We start from the raw sequence: 25,497 nt of genomic DNA, 5'->3' as shown, positions 1-25,497 counted from the left end.
GCACATGAAGAGCACCTGAGATGACGACTCCCAGAGAAGAGTCATTTATATTCCCCAAGAAAGGCATGAAAGTCCCTTCCTGCTCTGTGGAAGGAGCCAGTTTTTATTTTTGTTTTTTTAATGACATTCACGGGGCTTCAAAGAAAGCTGAGTGCTGACAGGGAAGGGCAGAGCCAAGGCCACGGAGGAAGGTGCGAATGGAGGAGGGGAAGGGCCTTAAGAGGCGCAGATGATGGGCGGCCAGACGCTACAGGGCCTCAGCGGGGGCTGGGCCTACTGCCCGCGCACAGCCCTCGGCCTTTCTTTGGAAGGTGAGTGCTGCCCTCCGCTGGCCCGCCTGTGGGACACAGCCTGTCCGCGACGGCAGTGGGTCCTGGAGCCTCCTCCGACCCTGCCACGGGGCCGTTTCTCCCACAGCTTCGCCTTCGGACTCTGCTTTCTTTCTGTAGGATTTGACTCACTTTGATAAGTGGCAAGAGCCAAAAAAAATTGTTTTCCTTAGTTTGTAAAGAAAAAGGCTTTACTTTTAAATTTTCTTCTAAAATTTAAAAGGTATGGAAGTCAGATGGTAGAAATTTAAGGTTGAAATCCTAAAAAATCCTGCACTCTCCACCAGGTTTTAATCAAGTTTGCTGGGTTTTAACCCTCAGCTCCAAACCCAGCCCCACCTCTCCCGCCTTCCTTCCCAAGGGTGACTCTAACCTGCTGTCACTCACTCTCAGACATCCCTGCTCGGCGGCTCTGGGGCGGGCAACTCTGCCACCCTGGCCCGTTTGCTGAGTTCTTCACCCGGTGGCTCCTCGGCTGCTTCCAACTTGCGTTTGGGGGATGCTGGGCCACTGGGTAGTGGTCTTGGGCCTGCAGGGAAGCAGGTCGAAGTGTCACACAGACTGTGCATCAAGCCAAGATGACCTGAAACTGGGCAGCTCTTTAAGGGGCAGGGAGCGTGCATCGAAGCCATGCCAACATGTTGCTCCTCCCGCCTGCCCCTCAGCCTTCCTTTCAGCAGTGACCTTGCCCGGAAATGGCCAAGGAGAGCATGACCAAGGCCTGCTGGCAGCATGGCCAGCTTTTGGGCCCCAAACCCCAGGGGTTCCAGAGGCTGATGTGGCGTGTCTGCAGAAGCGGACCTTGCTCTGAAGGCCAGGCATTCCCTCTGTGACCTGGACCAGCTCCTGAAACAGCGCCCTCATCTGTGGAGCCAGCCGGCTGGGCAAACCAGAAAGGTCCCCGGAGCTCTTGCTCGTCTCGTCTTACTGATATTTATCCCAGGCCGAGGTGGGGAGGTTGAGAATTCGGCCCCACTACCGGGCTGTGCCACCACCTCCTGCCTGGACAACCACGGCTGCCTCCTTTCTAGCCTCCCTGTCCTCGCTCCTGCCCACGCTGTCGCCTCCACATAGCAGGCGGAGTGAGCTTTTGAAAACTTAGATCAGATCGCCACTCCTCCACCCTGCTGCCCACCCGAAGTGCCTTCGTGCACTGATGACACACTCCCCCTCCTCCTCATGGGCGCAGAGTCTGGGGATGCTACTCCGGCCACAGCTCGTCCTCCTCTCATTCTAGCTCCTCCCGCGAGACATGCCAGCTACACTGGCTTCCCTTTCTCTGTTCCTTGCGTGAGCTAAGCTCATTCTGTCTCTGGTCTTTTCTTGCTAGTCCCTTTGCCTGGAATGCTCTTCTCCCAGTTCTTGGAAAGCCAGGTTCTTCTTGTGACTTGGGTCCCTGCTTAGACAGGCGTTTCCTGACTACTCCAATCTAAAGTACCTGAAGGAATCCCTCTCTTCCCCAGCCCCTCTCATATCAGAACATTCAATTTTATTTTCCCCAAAACCACTTGTTATCTGAAATGATCTTGCACGGTTCCTTTACCATGTGTCTCTCCAAGTGGAATACAAGCTCTATATTATGGAGCATAGATTCATTCCAGCCTTTGTCCTCAGCCCTCAATGACTCAAGTGGCAGTTCTGCAGTGTCCTTTGGATGGACACAGTCCACAGGAGGCCAGCTGCTACTCACCTGCACTGCTCATGCTCCCAGTCTGGCTTGAGCTGGGCTCTGCCACCGGGTTGTTGAGGTCTTCCACACAGGAAGGGACAGATGCCAGCAGACCTGGGAGACAGGCAGGGGAGCAATCAGAACATCATCTCACAGGACTGCAGAGGGCCACAGGGCAGCTGAAGACAAGATGGGGTGGTGGGGGAGAGGGGGTGCTGGGCCATAACACTGAGGTTCCACCTCTTCCCACTGGCCGTAATTAAGGGAGCCCTGATCCAGCCCAGCCTGCAGTGCCCTGTGCCCTGGGAAGTCAAGTCAACTTAACAGCTTAGAAGAGAGCACTTGGTCTCCCTTTCCAATATCTGGAAATCCCCGCTGGGCCTGCAGGGGCACCCCTCCCTTCAGTGAGCTAGGGGATGGGGGTGGCAGTAGTGGCTCCTTACAGAGTCCCCGGTAGCGGGAGAGCTGCTGGTAAATCTGCTTCATTCGCTCAATGTTGAGCCGGCTGGTCTCAGCATGGTTGACTATGGGCCGGGGGTAGTCCACACCAATGATGCACTTGGCTGCCTTCTGAATGGCCTCGGGGGCATTCCAGGGCTCATAGATGTATCGAGAGGGAAATCCTTTCAATATGGGCAGGTATCGCCTGAAACACACACATTGGACAACCGGTCAGCACATTGCACCTCTCCTTCAAAGGGTCAAGGGTATCTTATTTTAGGAGCCAGTCCCAGCAGCCAGGAGCCAGAAAGCCTGGACCGCATCCTTACCTGATGTAGTCTCCACTGGGGTCCGTGCGGCGGCCGAAGCCCACAGGGCAGTAGCAGTGAAAGAACTGCTGGAAGAAGGCACTGCAGGACAGCCACATCCAGCTGCCCGCATTCACGCTGAAATCAGCATCCAGGAGCAGCTCATCAAATACCTACATGGGGACAGCGTAGGACAGTCAGCCTCGATGGACCTACTGCCTGGGTTCTCCCCAAGTTACCACATGCCCCATGGAGAAGAGACAGCCAGAACCCTTCTGCTGATAGCAAGCCAAGAAGGATCTGGAGGGGATCCCCTGAATCCAGGGATCCCACCCCATGCCCCAGCCCAGAAGAGGGCTGCCCTTGCTGGGCCTGACAAGAAGGTATGGGCCAGCTTCCTCTGAGACAGCACTCACCCGGACCCCGCTCTCCCAGCTGACCCAGAGGTCCCCGCGGGTGAGGAAGCAGGCCACGGCGTGCCGGGCCAGATGGTGGATCCAGCCCTCCTGTCTCAGCTGGGTCATGATGGCGTCAATCCAAGGGAAGCCTGTCTTGCCCTCGGCCCACTTGGCCAGGGCCTCGGGGTTGCGGTCCCAGGGGATCTGGATGCAGATGGGGTTCCCTTCCATGCGGTCAAACCTGGGGTTGTTGGTGGCTGCCGTGTAGAAGAACTCTCGCCACAGGAGTTGCCCAAACAGGGAGAGGGGGGGCGTGCTGTTCCGCTTCACCTAGGGTGGGGGCGGCACACGGATACAACACTTGCCCAGCTCTCAGCACCACGTCACTCCGATCTCTCCCACAAAGCAATCTGGAGCTGTTATGAATGTGGTGGCTCCAAACCCCCTAGACACGTGAAGGGACTATGCCCTAGCAGTGGCCCAGTGTGCCCACAGACTGAAACCCCAGGCCCTGGCTGTGTGCACCGGGAACCAAACTCCCCAGGCCTGGCCTATGATCCTTGGCCTCAAGGGTCCCTGCTTGGCTCCACTTTCTACAGTCAAAGGGAGTTTTCCCATCAGCATGCATAAAAAATACTCAGTTTAGATTCTGGTTAAATAAGTGATTACAACAGCCTGGATCTGGGGCCTTGAAGAATTAAAAGATCAGACCAGGCCTCCAAGCATATAATGACTTTCCTGAAATCACAAGATTCCAAACTGGCAAAGCCACCCCATGCCACAAAATCCTGCTATCGGCAAGGACAGGGAAACAGCGTGAAACGACACAGACCTAAGAATGACCTGCTGAATGTGGATAGTTGGGTATGTCGCCCTCTTTCCTTCTGGGGGCAGGCGTCCTACCATAGGGTTATCTGCCTTGGGTCCATACAGCACAGCCCTGCATTCAGCCCGGGTCATTTCCTCCTTACTGGCAGGCAGCAGCTGCTCCTGAACTCCCTCCCCACCCCACCCCCCGTTAAATGCTCTGCACCGGCCCCACAGAGGGCTGCTGTGCTCCCTGGCATGGGACTGGTTCTAGCATGCCCTCCCCGAGTCCCAGCCCGAGTGCTTGCCCCCGTACACCTGCTGCCAGTGGATCTGCCACCTCGAGGGTCACACCCTGAGGTCAGCTTTTCTGCCCATCCTGCTCTACTTGCTAACCTGGAGTTTATTTAGATCAGCAGTTTGGGTGGTGCTGGCTCCGGGATGTGGACTCTTCCCTACCTTCTCTGGACTGTTCACAAACATAAGCAACTCCAGAATCCACAACCCGGTCCCCACCACCAGGGTCAGAGGGGAGGGCCTCTGTGCAGGGTGTCTGACTGGCCCAGAAGGCCTGGTCCGCTCGGCTGCGACGGGCGCAGGGTGTGTTGTCCTTGGCGCCCCCTCACCTTCTTATACAGGTCCCACAGGCGGTAGTAGAAGAGGCGGCACGAGAGGCAGCCGAAGCGCAGGTAGGGGCTGAGGCCCGTGGGGCTGGCCAGCAGGGAGTTGGCGTTCATTCGGGGTCTCTCATAGTTGGCAACCCAGGCCTGCAGTGGGAAGAGAAGGCGAAGAAAGGAGAGGCCTGGACGTTGCAGAGAAAAACCCCGAGGCACAGGCGTAGTGCTCTACTTCGCGGCTCACTGTTACGTGGCTTCTCCCGTGGGGTCTGAACAATCCTCTGGGGCAGCACTAATTAGTACCACCTTTTGAAAATGGACGATGAAGTTCAAAGCGTTATGTGGCTCTTCTGGGGTTACAGAGTTGCCAAGAGACAGGGCTGGGGGGACGCAGCTTCTAACTCCAGATTCCTTCTACAGCTGATAACTTTTTCTTCCTCAACTCCTCGCACCCTCTTTCCCTTCGTGATGCCTCTCTCACAAACTTTACACCCTCTGCAGACCTCCCCCACTGCCCTCAGCAGACGACTTCGCTTCCTTACTGTAAGGAGATGGAAGCCTTCGGCTGAAAAACTCCTCAACTCTTAGCCACCAAATCTACACACTCACCTGTGTCTACACCTCCCCCTCTCCTCCCCACTGCCTCTCCGGTGACTCTGCCCAAGACCAGGGCCTCCCCTGGCTCTGCAGCCCTCCCCTCTTCCTTCCCCTGCACCTTCCATCTCTCCCTCTCCAGTTTCCACTCCAAGAACATTGGGAAAATCATCTCGTTTCTTTGCAAACAAAAGAAAAAAAATAATAAAGGACCCTTAGGAAGCCTGTGACCTCTATCGGGTCTGCTTTCTTCTCTCCACAGCCCATGTCCCACAGCCACCTGCGCTTCTCGGCCCACCCCAGCATGGCTTCTGCCTTCACTGCTCCCTGCAGGCTAGCTCCCCCCCAAGTCCTGGTGATCTCCGTGCCACTGAGTCCTGCAGGTGCTTGCCTGGCATATTTTCGGACCTCTCAGCACACCTCACCCTGCTCCGGTCTCCACACCCTCTGTTCCCTCGGTCTCTGGACTCCACACGCTCCTGGCTGCCTCCCACGTGGCTGGTTGCCTCCCCTCCCAACCCATTTGATGTTGGCATCTCAGGGCTCTGTGCTGGGCCCCTACTCAACCGTGCTCCCGGGGAAGCACGTCCAGTCCCACGGCTCCCAACACTACTTCTCTGCCGATGATCGACACATTGGAGGCTCCAGCTCAGACTGCTTAGCTACTGCTTAGCTCAACTCCCAAATCACTCCATCCAACTCCCTGCCAGGACCTCAAAGTGTAGTCCCAGCCCCTCAAAGTGTAACAGCTCTTTCCTTCAGACCACCCTTCCATGTGCATTCCTATCTCAGAAAGCGCACGGTCATCCACCTGGGTGCCCACGCCAGAGGCCTGGCCGTCGCCTTTGACTTCCTCGTCGCCAAGTCCTGTCAATTCTACTATTCAAGTACTCCTCAAATCTGTCCTTTTCTTTCTATCCCTCTTTCCACCAACCTGGTTCAGGCTAAGATGTAGACTAGACAACTGTGACAGCCTCCCAACTGACCTCCCTGCCTCTCTTCTCACCCCCCTCTAATTCCATCGCCACACTGGGAGCAGAGCAATGGCTTAAGAACACCATCCTGCAGGAACAAACATGCACTGGGCTTCCTGTTGCTCTTAGGATAGAGGCCCAATCTTAAACACGGCTTACAAGCACCCCACTGTCTGGGTGAGCCTGTTTTCTAGCTTCATCTCTTGTCACTCTCTTGTAAGCACCACGCTCTTGCGGGCCTTTGCAGGCACAGCTCCCCTGGCCTGGACTCTTGTCCTGCTTTTCACTCACCTTCCCTTGGTTAACTCTGACTCTTTCTTCAAATCTCAACCTAACAGTCACCTCCTGTGCCGGTAACCCCTCGGGTATTGGGTTAAGTGCCTCTGACAGACACTAGGTATACTTGTCTGCTCACGCCCTTACCCACCTCCCTCTGAAAGCCTTTTTAAGTGAAATACAGATAAAGAAGTTAACACGGATGTGTGGTTTAACGAATTATTCTAAGGCAAACACTCATGCAACCATCACTGAAGTTCAAGGACCAGAACTTTGCTGACCACCCCAGAAACCCATCCCAGTCACGGTCCCTTCCCGGCACACTCACCCAACTTTTATAATAATCACTTCTTTGCATTTAAAAACGTTGACCTTTTTCTATTTTTGCAAAGCATATTTGGGAGAGAAGGCTTTATCTTTTCAGTTATTCCTCGCATTTTGTTATTCCTTGCATTTTTTAGAGGGGGGAGGAGCAGAGGGAGAGGGAGAATCTTAAGCAGGCTCCACGCCCAGCAAGGAGCCTGGCTTGGGGCTCAATCTCAAGACTCCAAGATCATGACCTGAGCCGAAAGCAAAAGTCGGACGCTTAACCGACTGAGCCACCCAGATGCCCCTATTCCTTGCATTTTTAAGTGGGTTTTTTTCAACCACATGTGCATCCCTAGGCACTACAGTTTAGCCCAGGCCATTTATGGGAGTTTGATGCGTTATTTAAGTTTCTTTTAGTCTATGTATTTCCGGTCATTTCTTTCTTTCCCTTGCAGTTTTTTAAGGAAGAATCCAGGTCATTTGACTTGAACTGATTCTCACAGTCTGCATTTTGCTGATTGCACACTCATGGTATACTGCCTGCAAATTGGCAGCTGGTACACAGATGGGACTGGACTCAGGTTTGATTTCTTTGGCAAGACTGTGGGGGGACATAATGCCTGCCTAGCTCTCCTTATGGGGTTAGCAGTCATTAATGGACAATGCGTCATCACTGAAGGCTGCAAAATGCTGGTACTCTAATTCTATCATTCCGTTTTCTTTTAAAAATGGGGATACTTTTAAAAAGAGATGCCTGCCCTCATTTACTATTTTGGGTAACCCAGTAGTAAAGGTCATATGGTTTGTCTCCCCTTTTTGATGACAGCACCTAATTTTCTTGTGGTGATCCAGCCTTCCCTAATCTCACTCCAAGTGGGTGCAGTGGAGCTAAATTCACTTCTGACTCTGGGAGTAGGCTCAGGATGCAAGTCTGGCCAGGGAGAGCACCCCTTCCTTGGCCAAGATGACTGAGTCAGGGACTGTCGCGTGACCCAAGCCAGGCCAATGAAAACACTCCTCAGGACTTTTCTTGGAGCTTTTGGAAAAGAGGCACACCACTTCCTCTGGTGTGATAAGCAGACTGAAAATAAGCTGCCGGTGACCACTTTGCCACTGTTTAAGGAAAGCCTACCTGAGAATGAACTATAGAGAGAGGAAAGCAGAGCTCAGAGATGGAGAAGGTATTTCCGGTAGCATTATTTGGACACCTGGGTCCGGCTGTGCCTAAAAGCTACACCTTAGATTCTTAGTTACATGAGTTCAAAAACACTTTTTTCAAAAGCCAGCTTGCAAATATGAACTGATTTAATAAAACTTTCTTTTTTTTTTTTTTTTAAAGATTTTATTTATTTATTCGACAGAGATAGAGACAGCCAGCGAGAGAGGGAACACAAGCAGGGGGAGTGGGAGAGGAAGAAGCAGGCTCATAGCGGAAGAGCCTGATGTGGGGCTCGATCCCATAACGCCAGGATCACGCCCTGAGCCGAAGGCAGGCGCTTAACCGCTGTGCCACCCAGGCGCCCCTAATAAAACTTTCTTGCTCTTCGCTATTCTAACCCTTCGAACCGCTCCTTTCCTGACCCACAATATGCTGTAATTCCTTGTTTCATGTCTATCATCTGCAATACGCTACTATTCTGAAGACAGGCTCCATGCTTGGAGTCTCACACTCACTGGGCAGTCTTTCCAGCAGCTAAGCCATCTTGACATGAGGAGATAGAAGCTCATTTCAGAGTCAGAAAACTGAAGCCTGAAATGAACCTCCTCAGAGCGGTTACGCTCCTGTAACCAGAGGGTTACACAAGGCCCCTTGTCTCCTCCCGGTCACGTAGAACACATGCTCCCACTGGCCACCAGGCAGTCTGAAGGATCCTGACACAAGGCCCCAGGACAGACAGGACCCTCCCGGGGTATGTGGGAAAGAACCCCTGACTTGGTACTGAAGGGGCAGCGCCCCCCAAAGTGCTTTGACGGTGATGATAATCCCCAAGGCCGTAAGTTAGCTCTCTACACTTGGCAGTCTTATTCTACTCCTGCCAACCCATTTATCACCTCCACCGCTCTGCCCCCTTGGCCTGGCCTGTGTCCCCAAGATCCCAAGAATCTTTGGGTAAAGCTTCTGATGTGGACAAGGACAGCTGGTCCTCCCCATAGCCCTCGGACATCAGTCTCATCCTTTTCAGTCAGTGGGGCTGCCTGAAGGTAACACGCAGATAGGAACATCAAGGTCTCTGGGCCTAAGGGAGGGGCAGCCTGGGGCACATTTTCACTGCTGGTGAGGCACCTCCAGGGCTGGGAAGCATTCTTCCTATGTAGGTCTCCCTAATTTTCCTCATTCCATAGTTATTACCTGGCTGCTGGGCCAAATGCCTACTCATCTGGGAATACAAAAAGTTGTGAATTGGTCTACAAACCAGCAACAGCGCGCAGGAAACCAGCAGCGGACTCAATCACGAGAATCACGAGAACCTCCTCTCCTCTAGCCCCAGGGTCATGGAAGCCATGTGACACTGTTAAGGAGTGCCTTTAGGTGTGCTTTGGCCTCTTGCCTTCCCCTTGCCAATCCCCACTTCACTGGGAGGTGGGCCATTTGTTCTCTGTGTCCAAACAAATGGAAATCGATGCCTTGGAGGGGACCCAGCAAAAGGTTAGGCGGGGACACATAAACACAAAGAAGTTAATCTTATGGACTTCCTTGACCAGATACCCTCTCAGTAAGAGGAACCTGCATAGAGATGAAAGAAAAGCAATCTAGGGTAAGTTCTGGAATCACACAGAACAAGATCTATCTACCACTTCCTAACCATGTGACCTCAGGCAGGTTATTTATCCTCTCTAAACCTTAATTTTCGAATCTGTCAAATGGAGAGCTTAACACCTACTTTGTAGGGATGTTGAAAAGACAACAGAAAATCTGTGCAAGTAGGTACTTCACCCAGTGACCAGCATGTGGTAAGCACTCACTGAACGGTAGCTACTATTACTGCTGTTACTGCCATCAGGAAGGTTTTTCATTTTCAAGCACTCTTAGCTAAGAGGCACTAAAGGCCATGAAGCTGACCCTCACATCCCCTGCCACCTGGGTGCTAGCACCCCAAGTCCTGTGGCCCAGAAGTGGGGCCATACCTTCCGTTCCAAATGCTTATCCAGGCGGGCCAGAGCTTCTGTCTCTCCTCCTTGCCAAACAGCTGGGCCCAGTCCTTCAGTAGGGAACCCTACGAGAGAAGGAGAAGGTCACAGGACCAGAGGTCAGGCCATTTCAGTGATATCTCAGCAAGTCTTGACACATCGGTATGTTCTTTGAGCTTTGTGGGAACTGAACCGTGTGTTCTTGGTGCTGCTGGGGCTGAGATCATCCTAACATTTCAGCGTTTGCCAGGTCATCCCGGTTCTCTTTCCACTGTGACTTTTTTCCTGTCCTTTCCCTTGCCTTCCCTATCCCAGCCACTCCTCATTCCAGGCACATGAGAACGAGCCTGTACTGCCCACCCTATCGGGTTGGCTGGCAATGATTATTGTTTTCAGGTGAGAAAGGCTAACTTTAGGGGTGCCTGGATGGCACAGCGGTTAAGTGTCTGCCTTCGGCTCAGGGCGTGATCCCAGCGTTATGGGATCGAGCCCCACATCAGGCTCCTCCGCTATGAGCCTGCTTCTTCCTCTCCCACTCCCCCTGCTTGTGTTCCCTCTCTCGCTGGCTGTCTCTATTTCTGTCAAATAAATAAATAAAATCTTTAAAAAAAAAAAGAAAAGAAAAGAAAGGCTAACTTTACTCAGATCAAAAAATGGGGTTGGGGGAGGAAGGGTACAGTCAGTAACCGGAGGGGCTGACAGACCCCCTCTCAGCGGAAGCAATACTAGCTAACTTGGTGTTGAGGAGCCCACTGATGCCAGCATAGACTGTGCCTCTATCTTCTGAGAGTGAAAAGTACAAAAACAGGAGCAGGAATTAAAAACATAACATTACATATATGAGTAGGAACAGAAAAAAGACTGGAAAGACATGCTCCAAAATGAGTAGTGGCAATCTCCGCGTGGTGGGGTTGTAGTGATTGCTATTTCCATTCTGGTTTCACTTATCTTCTACACTGTGTATAATACCATGCATCACTTTGACAAAGAAGAAAAAACCTGGTCAGTTATTTTATAGAAAAGGGGGCTCCGGGCAGGAAGTACGAACCCAGCTCCTCGAGGGAGGGCACGCCATACGTGTCATCGTGGTTCTCCTGGATGTCGGCCCTGCAGCTCTCCATCTGCTGGTTCGTCACAGAGCCCACCGGCTTCTTGGGCAGCTCCATGCGGCTGATGATGGCCTGAAAGCGCTTGTAGGTAAGGGGCGGCTTCTGCCCGTTCAGCTCAATGATCCTGGGAATCCCAAAGCACACCTAACATCATGCACGAGGCCCTTCATTTCAGGTCCCTGCCCGCCCAGAAAAGAGCCCAGACCTGGAAGGCTTGGAGGGTGGCTTTTGTCATCCACTCACGGGTCCCACCTGTAAGTGGAAAGGAAGGGGCAAGGGAGGCTACATCTCCATTTTACCGGGAGGGAAAGCGAAGCCCAGAGAGCTGGAGCAGGTGCCTCAGGTAACGGAGCGAGCAGGGCAAAGCTGGGACTCAATTCCACGTTCCCTGCTGTTGACGTGGAGCCTCCTACAGACAGAGACTGACCCTATCTCTCTAGTCACAGAAAAGTCCCCACTAGCCTTCTTGGTACTCAGCTTGCGTGTCCGAGTCGCGGGAATCCCCACGGCACCTTCCTCTCTACACCCAGTGTGCGCCTTCAGGAAGCTCTTTGATAAGAACTGCAAGCATATTCTTTTGTTGAAAAATCATTGCCTTCTTGGCCCCAATTTATTAGAACAGAGAGGTGGAGAACAGCCTATCCTTCCTAGATCAGAGGCTGGGACTGGGGTTAACAGCAACAACTATTTAAAGGATGTTTAGCAGTTTACAAAATTTGTTTTCATGATCGAGGGAAACAGAACTGCATTCAGGTAAGAAGAGAAGATACAGGACTGAGGAGGAGAATCAAGGCTGTTTCTATAGAATGCATTGGGGTGGTCTGGAGCCAGATTCCCAGGGCTCCTCCTGTTGGCCAAGAGGCAGCTGACGCAAGACCTGGCTGGCTGGGTGAGTTCATTGTGGGGCTGTAAGGCTGGCTGCAGCCCCTGCAGTACCTCCCCTGTCCTCTGGCTCTGGCACGTGGCAGGAGGAGGAGCTCCACACCCAGCAGCTCCTCCTGAGAACGAGCTCACGTGCAGACATGTGTGACTTGGCCTCCTGGCAGCCACCACTGGGTCGGGGAGAGGGGGGCAGGGAACAGTGAGGGCCGCTGGCTTGGCGGCAGCAGCAGCAGGCCTCTGCGAGGGAAGGGGAGGAGAGGGTTTCCTCCTAGACGCTCGGAAAGCAGAGGCCTGTCCCTAGGGAAGGAGGCCTCTGTAGTTCTCCACCCCCTGCAGGGAGCTCTAAAGCCTCCGGCAGGACATCTAAGTGCATGGCCTAGAAACCCAGATAGCCAGGGAAGCTCAGGGAACTCATTTTAGGTACAGAAACGGGATCCATCAGAACAGAGCACTGTCAGGAAGGGGCTAACAGGCAGGGTCCACTGAGGTCCGAGGACAGCTCTTCAGGAGCAGGACAGAAGTGGGAGCATGAGGAGGGATAGCACAGCAGATTAGGACATCTACGAAGATCTTGCATGGGGATCCTCACTGCTTTCGTCCCTTGGCCCTAGTGAGCCTCTCTGCACCCAAATTGGATAAAGCTCTTTGTGATCTGTTCCACAGGCCCCACCTCTGGCCCATTCCCCTCCAGTTTCTAGAAAATGCCATACTTCATGTGCCAGGTGGCCCTATTGGTAAATCTCCCGGAGTTCTGCTCAGCAGGGACCCAAACCAACTCCCACAATTGGCAGTATGAGCCCTGGGGCCCATGTCTTACTTGTCCAGGTCATAGAGAGTATGAGAGTTCTCAGTCACCACCTCCACACCGGCCTCCTTGGCCATCTTCATGATGGCTGCATCCCGTTCTTTCCCAAAGGGTTCGGAGTCATATTCAAAGGTCAAGCGGGTCACCCCCCATTCCTGTGGGGAGAGAATCTGTTATGCTAAGCACTGTTTGGGGAGGAGAATGAGGACTCAGCTCCCTCCTGGGAAGAAACGAGTCTAGAGACCTGTCAGAATGGGCTGCAGACCAAACTAGGGACAAAGATTTAAACTGGAAAGCAAACAATCTGAAGTTCCCAAGGGTTGAGGAAAGCAGGCCTTTGAGGTGAGGCCACAAGCGTGGCAACAGTGGAGCCCGAGGCTAGTGGAATCAAGAGAGAGGTGGGTAGCCCCATACGTCTGCTGTGTCTCTAGGGTAGGAGAATGCAGCAGGCAGCTATAAATACAATGCTCCCAGGGGAGCCCGTAGTCCCAGAAAGAAGCACTGACTCACTGGTGGAGACAGTGGGGGAAGCGATCACTGTCTCCTTCCTGCCCGGCATGCCTTTCCCAGAGCTCCTCAGAGCCCTACAAACTTCTGGCTTAGTTTTCTTGGCAGACTTGTGCTATGTGAAGTGTCCTAATGGTTTCCACAGCAACACTCCCGAGGCTAGTAGCAAACAGAGCTAATAGGTTCTAGTTCTCAGAAAAGTTGGGCAAGGAGGAGTAATCCTTAGTCCAGAGGTCAGAGAAATCAGACCAGAAGGGCCACATGTTAAAAAAGAAGGGAATTCTTTTTCAAGCTGTTAAGTCTTTCCTAGTAGAATTTTCTAGATTTCCTTGCAATGCTGGGAGAAAGTGTACAGATAACCCACAGAAAGCCCTAGAACATGACTAGCAAGAAGAAAACCACATTCCAAACAAAGTCTCTGGTCATGGTCCCTTAATACTCTAAACCCCTGGGGCAAGTGTCCCAGTCACTGGGGACATAACTCAGTCCTGCCTGTGGTGTGGGTCCTGAGTAGGGCTGGCTATCCCTCATCCAGAACAACGGGACTAAACATTGAGCCCTTACTATGAGCTAGGTACCATGCTTAGCAATTCATATAGATGATGTTGTCAAAAACTTGTAACTCAGGGAATAATAATAAAAATATTATCAGATGCCACCTTCTCTAAGAAGCTTTCCTCGACCTTCTCTTTCAATAGGATTTTTCTGCACCTTGCCCTTTTCCCATCACAGCATTTATCATATGGCAGTGAAGCTGCCCATTACTTACCTGTTTCCCCGATTGAGTGTGAACTCTCAGAGCAGAAACCACACTGTCTCATCATTACCCTAGTACCTCATCGGGGGCCTAGGACATAGTAGAAGCTCAATAAATACATGGTAGTTGCCTCCTATCTGCAGGGATGCGTTCCAAGACCACCAGTGGATGCCTGCAACTGCAGACAGTACTGAACCCTCACATAGTGCTATGTTTTTTCCTATACATACTTATGATAAAGTTTAATTTATAAGTTAGGCACAACAGATTAACAAGAGTAACTAATAATAAAATAGAACGATTATAAAATACACTGTTAATAAAAGTTATGTGAATGTGGTCTCTCTCTTAAAACACCTATTACTGTACCTTACACTGTACTGTCCCTTCTTGTGATGATGCGAGATGATAAAATACCTACGTGATGAGATGAAGCGAGGAGAAGGACACAGGTGTTATGATGTAGTGTTAAGTGACTGATGACCTTCTGACTCTATGTCAGAAGGAGGATCATCTGCTTCCAGACTACGGCTGACAGCAGATAATGGAAACCGCAGAAAGCAAAACCACAGATAAGGGAAGAGGGGGGACACTATATATGCTGAATGACTGACTGACTGATCTATCTGTACCTCTGGGCTATTACTGGGTTCGCCTCCGGGGTGCTAGGAGGGGAGAGGGGAGACAACGCAGAGGGAGAAGAGAGGCAAATGTGTTTAACGCTGTGCTAGTTAAGAACACAAACCTGGAACCAGAGAGCCTGGGCTGGAATCTTAGATCATCACCTGTCGGCACCACAACCATGAAGTTATTGTTCCCTCATCTGTAGAACAGGGACAGCAGCACATACCTCTATGGGCAGCTATGAGAATTAATATATGTAAAGCATTTACTTAGAACGGCTCTTGACTTCTAGTCTGTCCTCAATGAACACTGGTTATTTTCAGCACAGTGTGATTTGTATGTGTGTGTGTCTGTGTGGGGGGTGTGGGGAGGGGAAGTGAATGATGAAGTACTCAGTAGGCTGCTTGCCTTGACATCAGACCTTTCTTCTGGTCTTTTCCCCCAGGAAGGGCAGGGAAGGGAGTTGGGATGGAGAGGGGCATGAAAACTATCCTGCACTGCTGAGGATGAGAACAGACTGTCCTAGAGCCCTCTGTCTGTGAGTCCTTTTGCCTGTTTGGGTCTTAGAATGTGTTTGATAAAGAAAGGGGTTGGCACAGGGATGGGGTGGGGTGGGTGGGCTGGCTACCTGATAGCATAGACAGGGGCCTACATGGTACCCAAGTGAAGATTTTATCAACCAGCGGCCCCAGGGAAGTAGGGAGCTCCCTCAAAAAGGCTGATTTTTCTCCCCAATAAATAGCGCATAGCAAGACAGGAAACACCCCATGCTAAAAAAGAAAACTTGTCCTCAAACTCCTGGCATAGGAAGAGCCCTAATAAATCTTGTCGGCTCGAGCTAAGAAAACATCTGAGAAAGCCAGTGGCATCCGGGGTGGAATAACTTGCCACATTCCTTGTCTGGACTGAGCTGGGAACTTTCCAACAAGACACTGGTTTCACAGAATTTTTTTCCTTAACACAGTTTCCATTCTGTCGGCAAACTGATCGGCTTTGCTCCCAAATTCCCTACAGACCAGCGCTGACCGGTTCCATTTTCTGAGTCAGAATATCACCTCATTCAGTCTGTGGGGAAAGTGTAGAGAACAGAATCTCCCTGTCTTCTCTAGGACTCTGCACACTTACCTTGAATAGTCTTGGGAAAACGTCAGCGGGCTGTCCCCGGACTACAAACAGGCGAGAGTTCAGTTTCCTTAAGCTTGTATCCAAATCTTCCAGAGACTGAAGTAGGAACCTGCAGAGCCCACACAGGCCTTTTAGTGGTACGTTAAGAAAGAGGCACTCTAGTTCCTACCAAAGCAGGGAGATGCTGGTACGTCATGAGTACTCACTCTACTTCAGCCAGGACATGGTGGGGCAACAGCACTGCCTCCACTGAAATCCTGACTTGGCCACTTCCTAGCTGCGTGACTTTAGGCATTAACTTAACCTGTTTAGCTACTTTTTTTTCCCTAATCTGCAACATGGAGTTGATGGTATACCTATCTCCTAGAATTGCTAAGAAAAGAAAATCAAATAATACATGAAAAACATCTAGTGCAGTGCCTGACATATAGAAAACCAGGGGCAAATGCGAGCTGCTCCTACTCTGGTTGTTTTTCTGTGATCTGGGGCAAGGCACGTCTTCCCTCTCAGCCTCAGGCCGTGTGTGTGTGTGTGTGTGTGTGTGTGTGTGTGTGTGTGTGTAAATATCCACCTATCACAAGGCTGCTGTGAAAATCAAAAGGGAGAACAGGGGAGAAAGCCATCTGAAAAGCAAGAGCAATACCGCAGCATAGAAGCCCAAGGTCCCGTTAGAGAGGAACAAGACTGCAACAGCCCTGGCAAACCCTCCTACCTTCGTCTACCCTGCCTTTGTGTATTCTTGCTTTGGGCTGCACATATGTCTACTGCCACAGCTCCACAGCCTGGGCTGGGTCCCCAGTTCCCAGGGTTTCATTCTCCAGGGCTCTAGCCACCAGATTCTCATCCCAAGAGAGAGAAAGCTTTAGAAGGTACTTCTCTATAGGATATCCTCACATGCTTTTGCGGGTGGGGGGGGCGTGGTGGGCACCCCCAGATACTCAAGAGACGTGGCCTTGAGAGCTGGATCACTATGGAGAAGGAAATAGCATTTGCTGAGTGCCTTCGGTGTTTTATTTATTTTTATTTGACCACAAACATTTATTTACTGTTCAGGTAGGTACAACCACCTCTGAGAAATGTATCAGTACCTTTTTGTGATATGTGTTTTATTTAAAAAAATTTTTTTTAAGTTTATTTACTTTTTTTTAGTAATCTCTACACCCAATGTGGGGCTCGAATTCAAAACTCACACTCAGGTGCCCCTGACATATGTGTGTGTGTGTGTGTTTGTTTGTTTTAAAAGATTTTATTTTTAAGTAATCTCTACACCCAATGTGGGGCTCAAACTTACAACCCCAAATCAAGAGTCACATGCTCGGGGTGCCTGGGTGGCTCAGTCAGTTAAGTGTCTGACTCTTCATTTTGGCTCAGGTCATGATCTCAGGGTTGTGAGGTTGAGCCCGTGCCCAACACGGAGCCTGCTTAAGATTCTCTCCCTCTCAGGGCGCCTGGGTGGCTCAGTTAGTTAAGTGTCTGCCTTTGGCTCAGGTCATGGTCCCGAGGTCCTGGGACTGAGCCCTGTGTCAGGCTCCCCGCTCAGCAGGGAGTCTGCTTCTGCCTCTCCCTCTGCACCACCCTTCCCCACTCATGCTCTCTCTCACTCACTCTCAAATAAATAAATAAAATCTTTAAAAAAAAAAAGATTCTCTGTCTCTCTTCCTCTGCCCCTCTTCACTTCCCTCCCTCTCTAAAAAAATAAATAAATAAAGAGTTGCATGCTCTACGCACTAAGCCAGCCAGGAACCCCAACATGTGTTTTATTTTTAAATTAAATGAAATTAGCATTTTAAAATTATGTAATTCAAAATTCAAGTTATAAAAAGGTACATGGTAAAAAGTCTCCCCTTTATCCTTCAGGAATTTAATTCCCCTCCCCAGAGGCAAACAATGCCATCAACATTGTTACCTATCTGTTTATGCTTTTTAAGCACATTTTCTTTAATTCCTTCAAAACATTTTGAAGGGAAATATTGTCCTCATTTTATAGACAAGGAAAAATGAAACACAGAAAGGATAATAAATTTGCTTAAGATCATAATTATTCACAGACACCCCTGCTATCTACACTTTGCCACCTCCCACCCACCTCGGTCAATGACAGAAATCATTAGATTTCATTCTGAACACGATGCAGCCCCGTGCCTCCTCTGTAGCACATCGCATCCCCTGACTGCTGCACGCTGACAGGAGCAGCCCATTCCCAGGCTGCCCACCAGATCCAGTCCCCACCGCTGCCTCTGACGTCGACAACATGACACTCCCACGGCAGCGAATGCCGCAGACCCACATGCCAGCAGGAGCTGAGTCCCACGCTCGGCCCAGAGCATCCTGCTGGCCTGCAGAGACTCTCCAGGAGAGGCGGAGATGGGAGACTGCTGCTTTCTGCAACCCCAAGCTCCGCCTCTGTGAATTTCTGTTTTTGAGAACCTGACACCCTCAGAAAAGGAACACTAAGCCCGGAGTGACGCACTTGCACTTGTGTCGGCCTCCTCCCGGGCCACACTGTTCCTCTCAAGAGGAAGAGAAGAGAGACCCCTGTGAACAGCCTTGTACTACCTGAAAGCCGGGCCCCGCCAGGGAGAATGCCCGGACATAACTGGCAACTTAAATTCCATCACCTCAGGGCACCGGGTCCTCCATCTGAGGCTCTTAGGAATGTCGCTGCCATGCACGTTGGTGGCCTCCTCCCTCACAGGCCACTAGGCTGCACAGGTTTTCAGTTTGAAGCTATAAATAAGGCTGACGTGTGCATGAAAGCTAGGCTCCAGCTGCCTCCCCAGAGCTTTAGTTCTAGATCTCATTTAGTAAAAGGAGAAATTCTGAAGCAAAGTAAGATAACCCCATGAGAGCCTTTTTCTTCTTTGACAAGAGAAGTCGACAGCTGAGGCAGGAAGCAGAAGGCCCAACTCTGAACTCTGCAACCAAATGATAGTAATGATAACAGCAACTAACATTCAATCAGCATTTGCAATGAACCTGGCACTGGTCTACTTATTTTACATACATTATCTCATTTCCTTCTCAAACAGACCTGTGAAGTAGATACTATGATTATCTCCATTTAACAGATGCGGAAACTAAGGCACAGAGTGATTAAGTAATTTGATAGTAAGTGACCAGAATTCAAATCAGGCAGTGTGGCTCAGTGTCTGCATCCTTAACCACCAGGCTCCACTGCTTCTTGACCAGGACTTACCGCCTGAGCACTGAGGCTGTGCTGCCCAAGACGCAGCTGTCAAGGAGAACCGCAGCCAACACCTTTGCCCCCAGATCCTTGCTCCTCTGAGGCTCAACAGCTGTCAATCACCCAGAAGCTTGTTGAAATGCAGAATCTCAGACCTCCAGGATCAGAATCTGCATTTTAGCAAGAGCCCCTGGTGATTCCTTTGCATACTAAAGTTTCACAAGCATTAGTCTCGAAAACTGAACTTCACTTCTAGCTTCTGTTTATAAGTTGCCTTTCTTTGCTGCCAATTTGTTTCTACTAAAACTTTCTGTCTTTGAGATCCTGGTTTCTGGCTCCTCTTTGGTGTTCTAGATATGCTCTGTTACTTCCAACTTCCCTCCCAAGTCCAGCCCTACAGGGCTTTCCCAGGAAGAAGCCTTAAGGATGGCCCCCCTAAAAGGCAACAGGCCCCCAGGAGCCCCAGCCGCCAGGCAGCCAGAGAAAGAGAAGCCACTGCTGTAGTACCTCACCTGCCAGATGACAGTTTTGCATGACACCAAAGAAACAGGGAGCAGCACTACTACTGGGCAAATGCTCGCTGGGGCAGGTGTATGCATTCTTTCACTGGAGAGAATTTTGGGCCTTCTGCCCTCCCTCAGAGCCCTCCTCTCCACGTGGCCAGTTTCTCTTTACTCCAGTGAGGGTGAACTCTAAAGAAATCTGGACTGTGTATTGGAGATGGTGGCATTTGGGGCTGGCAGCTCACCCTTGGCAGCTCCAAGCTGAGCTCACATGGCCAAAATTCAGAGCACACGGTCCTGAGCGAGCAGTTAAAGCTCACCCTTAGGATTAGACAACATGTGCAACTGAATTACATTATGTAAGTGCTCCGGAGCTAGAGGCAGACAGCACTGCAGAAGACCAAACAGGGGTTTCCAAAAATACGGAAAGGACTCTGTAATTCAGGCACTCCATGGGGCTAGCCCTTTAGAATAAGATAGGCGGATCTTTAGAGAAGACCTTCCCTAAAGATGGCAGATTCTACATTGAGGAATATTTTATTTGTTGTTAATAGGAGGAGGGAGGATGACAGTGAACTCTTTTTTGGATCCAGATTGCCCTTGACCAAGTTTCTCTGCATCAAACCAAGGTTATCTAACTATGTGATGATACCATAGGCTGGCCCAGACTGCCTACACAGAACATTAATAGAAATTAATTTATCCTAAGTAAGAGAGCATAAGCCCCATGTAAAAGAGTGGCTCAAACCCACAATCCATAGCAGGGATTGATCTCTAAGTATCGCTCACTTAAAAATATATTTATGCTGTCCTAATTTCAAAGAAAAAGATGAAGATTTTCCTTCCTTTTTGGCATATGTTTCCTCAGCAGAACAGTGAAGTGACTCTCTTGGGTACCAGTGTGAACAGCTCAGAGAAACTCAGATTTCTCCCCCAACAGGCTACAGTTCTCAATTCCCTGCTTGCTGACCAAGTCCCAGGGACGAACCAACCAAATAACAGTTTCATAGTGATTAGCTCCCAGCACTGGGATGAGAGATACACTTGTTCTCACCAGGCATCCTGGAGTTCCTAGGTCACCTCATTTATTAATTCTCAGCTATATGGGCTGGTATTTTTTTTAATGATTTTTTATTATATTATGTTAGTCACCATACAGTACATCCCCGGTTTCCGATGTAAGGCTCGATGATTCATTAGTTGTGTATAACACCCAGTGCACCATGCAATACGTGCCCTCCTTACTACCCATCACCGGTCTATCCCATTCCCCCACCCCCCTCCCCTCTGAGTGGGCTGGTATTTTATTTCTACCAACTCCCCCTGTCCCAGAAGCTCCTGGATGCAGGTGCAGCACAGAGCTAGGGAGAAAACGATTTAAATAAAGGGTGCAATGAATTGTTGCCAACACCAATCGAAGTTGCAGGAGCAAGATGAAGGCAATGAAAACCTATTCTGAGTGCCCATTTTTAAATCTAGAAGCTGATCACCTGCCTTTTTTGGGTGGTTCTCACTGTACCTCCTTCCACATGCAGCAAATTTGGGGAAGGTGGGGCTGGGAATAATGGCAAAGGGCTTAGCCAACTAGTGCTTGGCAATAAAAGTCCTGAGGCTCCCTGAGCTACAATTAGCCCATCAGTTTCCCACTTACTACCAAGCCAAGGAGTATGCTAGCCTTTCTGCTCAGCTAATATACATATTTCTTGGTTGCCTTTCTCTGTCCTCTTTGACTCTTAGAAAATGCCATTCATGGTTATTTTAATCTGATTCATCTGCTGGAAAATGCTGTGCAGGAGTTAGTGTAAGAAGTGCAGGAGGAGAACAGACATCTGAGATCTCGATTCCCCCTACTTCTTGCAGATGGCCCACGGCCCACCCCTTCTAGGGAGGCTTCTCAGAGGCAGCAACTGATCTGCAGAGTTAGGACGTTATGCTGCAGCACAGTGGTCCCAGATCACTCCCACATCCAGAAACAGCCACTGGAAGACTACACAGACTGCAATTATGCAGAGGTACAGCTGGCTCCATCACACCCCCAGCCCCCCAACCCCCAACCGAGTGTGTAGAACAGTCTGCAGCTCTGCCCTGGATCTGATCACGGGAGCAAAGAGTATGGTGGGGGTGGCAGCAGTGTGTCTGTTTCCAGACCCAGGAGCAGTTCTCATATTCGATCTGTTTTGTGTTTTTTCACCTCTTTCTTCTGAATGCCAAAGCTAATTAGCTCCATGACAAAGCACTGCAACACATTTCCCAAGCTGTCAGGCTCAAGTCTGTCCTTCTCCAATCCAGTGTTTCTCAGGCTTCACTGCACATGAGAGCTTTAGAAATCCTAATGCCCAGGCCATAACCTAGAACCATTAAATCAGAATTGGGGGAGGACGGAGTCCAAGCATCTTTCAAAGATCCTTTAGTGATTCCCATGTGCAGCAAGACTGATATTGCTCTAGTCTGTCCCCCTAACTTATTTATTTCATGGCACTTAGTTCTACTAAATTATGGTTGTTTACTTGTCTCCCTCCACTAAAATGTAGGCTCCAGGAGCTCTGGACACAACTGCTGTTCACTGCTGTGTCCCTAGCAACACCCACATCAGTGCCTGGCAGATACTAGCCACTCATTAAATCACTGTTCAATTAATATCTACATTCCTACACGGCCTCTGACTTCAGGATTTGACTAAGGCATCTGAGCTGGCATATTCCTTTTCTCCTTCACTTGCTCAAAAACACAATCACAAAAGAGTGACCCACAAAAATCCATAAACACCTAGTTTCTAGCAAATCTGAGTTTAATCAGCAACAGAGGTTTTGTTGTTGATTTTAAATCTCCACTACCACAAAGGAGTAGGCAGTCCTAGGCAATGTCCCCCCAGCCCCGTAAAACAACGTAACGAGCAAGTAGTCAGATTTATTTACCCTGCTCTAATTGGCACACTGCCATAAACAGAGGGCAAAGTCTAAGGCTTGGTTTAATGTCCATGCTAGGGATGGCCATTTGAAGATGTCTGTCAAACCCAACCTCCTATCTATAGAAACTGGAGCAGAGGCAGAGCAATAGAGCAGCCTGAAAACTGTGTGGGCAGGCTCTCCACAGGACTATCTTTAGTTGTTCTCTCTATATAAATGGGGCAGGAGGGGGCATTTAATAGACCCACTGCTAGGGGCACTCACTCTCCTAGCAGGGCACACGCCTTAGGGAGGAAAAGAATGGTGTACTGATAGCCACTGTATGCTGGGAATAACTCTGCCCCTTAGTGCAACATGGCCACAAGCAAACATCCCCCAGAACAATGCAAACAAACCAAAGGACAGCTGCGGGTGTTTTAAAGAGAAAAGGGTACAGAATGTTTCAAAACTCCCTGGTTTTAAACACTGACTACAGAAAAAAGACATCAGCTACCTCTCTGTTAATCCTTTCCCATGATTCTGTGGACTGCCTCTCCTGGGAATCATCAGAGAGGGATCTCCTTGCTATCACAGCTATCTTGCTTCCTAACCTCAGCACATCAGTTGATAAAAGTCTAATCTACAGTGGCTCAATTGTCCTTTAAAATCAGCCTCATGAGAAGAGGAGGAAGGAAGGGATACTTTGGTTCCTCTTTCTTTCTTCCTTCCTTTCTTTTTTTTCCCTAGCAAACTCATAGCTAGAGGCCGAGGGAACTCTTCAAAAGGTGTTTAAGTACTACTTTCTAGCTCAGGACACAAAGTGCCTCTAATTGTGTAAGCCCTTGGGGTCTTCATAATAACGGGGAGACCACACCTGCCTTATCTAATGCCAAGCCAGGCTCTCTAGACACCTCCAGAGGCAAGAAGGCTTTGGTGGAGGGAAACTAGGATGGGTGAAAGGATGGATTCAAACAAGCCAGAAGCTTAGAGATGATCTTCGGGAGCCCAGCATTCTTGAAGGTTGCCAGAAGCACCTGCTGTGCTACCGACTCAGAAACCCAGAAACCCGTCCCTGCCCTCACATGCCAGTATCTCCTTTCTTCCCCTCCCTGAGCACACCCCTAGGAGCCCTAGACCAGGAGTCCCTGCTCTGCCACTCCCTGGCTGCAAGTCCTTGGGCAGGCCAACTCTGCGTCTCTAGGCCTCAGGAGTTCCACCCGTACAATGAAGAGTATGATCTCTGTCCCACAGGAATGCTGACAGGTTCCTAAGGGTCTAATACACAGTGCGAACGCGGTCTGTCGGAGGTTGAGCCCTGGCCCACCCAGGCCATTACTAAGATGACTAATTGTTTCCCTCGTCCCGGCTTCTCCCCTCTGGAGGCCCGGCTCCGTCTCCCTGTCCCACCTCCTCAGGCCAGGTCTTCCGGCCGTGGGGACTGGGAGGCAGAGCTTCCCTCTCCGTAGAGAGGGGGCGACCCGGGCTGTTCGCCAGGAGCCCTCGAGGCCAGGCCGCTTCCCCCGGGCCCACGACCCCACTCGGCCCCCTTACCTCCATCGGTTGATCCCCACTGAGGAGGAGGCCGCGAACCAAGGGTCCAGGATGTACACGCAGCGTACGCAGCGCGCCCCGCGCACGGCCGCCAGCAGCGCAGGGTTGTCGTGGAGCCGCAGCCCTTTGCGGAACCAGTGCACCGAAGAGGCGCCATCCACTCCGGCTGCCGGCGTCGGGACCGCGGCTGCCGCAGTCACCACAGCCGCCGCCATCACCGCTCTGACCGCTCAGGCCTCCGCAACTCCGCCCCCGTCGGCCCCGCGGGCCCCGCCCCCGGTCCGCCCAGTGACCTACGACGCCGCCGCTCCTCCCTGTAGCCCCACCCCCGAGGCCCTAGAGCGCCCCTGCCATTGGCTGGGCGCCTCCGGCCGGGCGATTGGCCCAGCGGCGGGGAGTCCGGCCCCGCCCCCTCACGTTCCCACCATGTGTCGGTCGGTCAGAGAGGAGGCGGCGGGCTGGGCTGGTGACGCAAGTTGCCTATCTCTGCAGAGGTCTGGGCGTGGAAGGAGTCTCTAGGGACCGAGGATCTCTTACATGCGTCCTGTTCTAATCCTGTCGCTGGAAGCTGTCTGGGCTGGTGGGGGTTGCTGTGACTCCAGCCAGTGGCTTAATCGGCATCACCAACTTCTGCCTCTAGTCTATGACCTCATCTGCAACATTCTACTACAGCTACCATTTATTCAGTGCAATTTATATACCAAGCAACATGACAATATCCTTACATAAACTGTCTCATTTACTAATCTTAACCTGGTTACGTTCACTCAACAGATCCCAGTGAAAGAGCTGTTATTATTCTCATTTTAGAGACAGAGAAATCTGAGGCTGCCACAGCTAGAGTGACTTGCTCTGTATCAGAAAGCTAATAAAAGGATCCCACCCAGATTATTCGGAATCTGAAGCTTCTGCTTTTATCCACAAAGCTATACTTTTATCTGCGTAGAGCTGCTTGGCATTTGAAAGCAGCAGAGTCTAAAGAGAGAGAAGTGCCCTGATGCGCGGCAGTGGAGGGCTTGGGAGTAGGGATGGCCAATGCAGAAGATGTGGGTCAAGATAGTAATTATGCCATCAGATGAATTTTTCTTTTTGTTCTGTGTTTAGTGGAATATAGAACAATGGTACCTCTGTGCTCCCAAAGTGCTGAACTGGATTCCGTGTGGGATTCAGAGATATGAAGACTGTCTCCACTATTCCCCTGGGGAGCCAAGTAGAGCCCTGTTATTCTGGAATCTAGCAGTGGCTTTGCTGATAGACTGATTGAATGGCAAGAGAAGCATATGAACACCTGCAATGAAGTGTTGATGGGCTAAGCTAGCCTATTTAGACTGGAGCTTTGTGGTTATCAAGTAAAGAGTTTGAATCTGGCCCTAGGATGTGCCCATACTCACATCCCTTCCTGGATTTGGGAATGAGCGAGGAAGGAAGGAATTTAGCAAATTAGTGGCATTATTTGGCACAACTCTATAAACCACAGAATCATTCTCAATCCCAGGTTCTCTCTCATTTGCATAAATTGTTCCCACAAGTCTGAATCACACTCCTCACCACGACCCCCTTTTAAAAATTTTTTATTTTTCTCTCTTTCTTAAAGATTTTATTTATTTGACAGAGAGTGTGCACAAGTGCACAAGCTGGGGGAGCGTCAGGCAGAGGGAGAGGGAGAAGCAGGCTCCCCACGGAGCTGAGGGCCCAACCCCTGGGGGCCCAGGAT

The 25,497-nt window shown here is 50.6% G+C and overlaps 1 protein-coding gene across 2 annotated transcripts in view; it reads right to left on the bottom strand.

The window, feature by feature from the left end:
• CRY2 (cryptochrome circadian regulator 2) overlaps positions 1-24,060 on the bottom strand; it is a 34,193-nt gene extending 10,133 nt beyond the window's left edge. Inside the window, exons 1-11 of one of the 2 annotated variants that reach the window (XM_057317100.1) lie at positions 23,784-24,060; positions 15,661-15,769; positions 12,660-12,802; positions 10,900-11,084; positions 9,849-9,937; positions 4,579-4,719; positions 3,164-3,475; positions 2,769-2,920; positions 2,442-2,644; positions 2,020-2,112; positions 703-858 (exon numbers count right to left, since the gene is read on the bottom strand). In XM_057317100.1, coding sequence (XP_057173083.1) covers positions 719-858; positions 2,020-2,112; positions 2,442-2,644; positions 2,769-2,920; positions 3,164-3,475; positions 4,579-4,719; positions 9,849-9,937; positions 10,900-11,084; positions 12,660-12,802; positions 15,661-15,769; positions 23,784-23,998 — 1,782 coding nt within the window. In that variant the 5' untranslated portion in view covers positions 23,999-24,060 and the 3' untranslated portion in view covers positions 703-718. The remainder of the gene's footprint in view (positions 1-702; positions 859-2,019; positions 2,113-2,441; positions 2,645-2,768; positions 2,921-3,163; positions 3,476-4,578; positions 4,720-9,848; positions 9,938-10,899; positions 11,085-12,659; positions 12,803-15,660; positions 15,770-23,783) is intronic. The other variant, XM_026512049.4, reaches the window with a different exon arrangement.
• Between the last annotated feature and the right edge of the window lie 1,437 nt (positions 24,061-25,497).

The sequence above is a fragment of the Ursus arctos genome, unplaced genomic scaffold, assembly GCF_023065955.2.
Source record: "Ursus arctos isolate Adak ecotype North America unplaced genomic scaffold, UrsArc2.0 scaffold_23, whole genome shotgun sequence".
Taxonomy (NCBI): domain Eukaryota; kingdom Metazoa; phylum Chordata; class Mammalia; order Carnivora; family Ursidae; genus Ursus; species Ursus arctos.
Note: the sequence above shows the minus strand (reverse complement) of the source record. Positions and strands in the feature narration are given on the sequence as shown.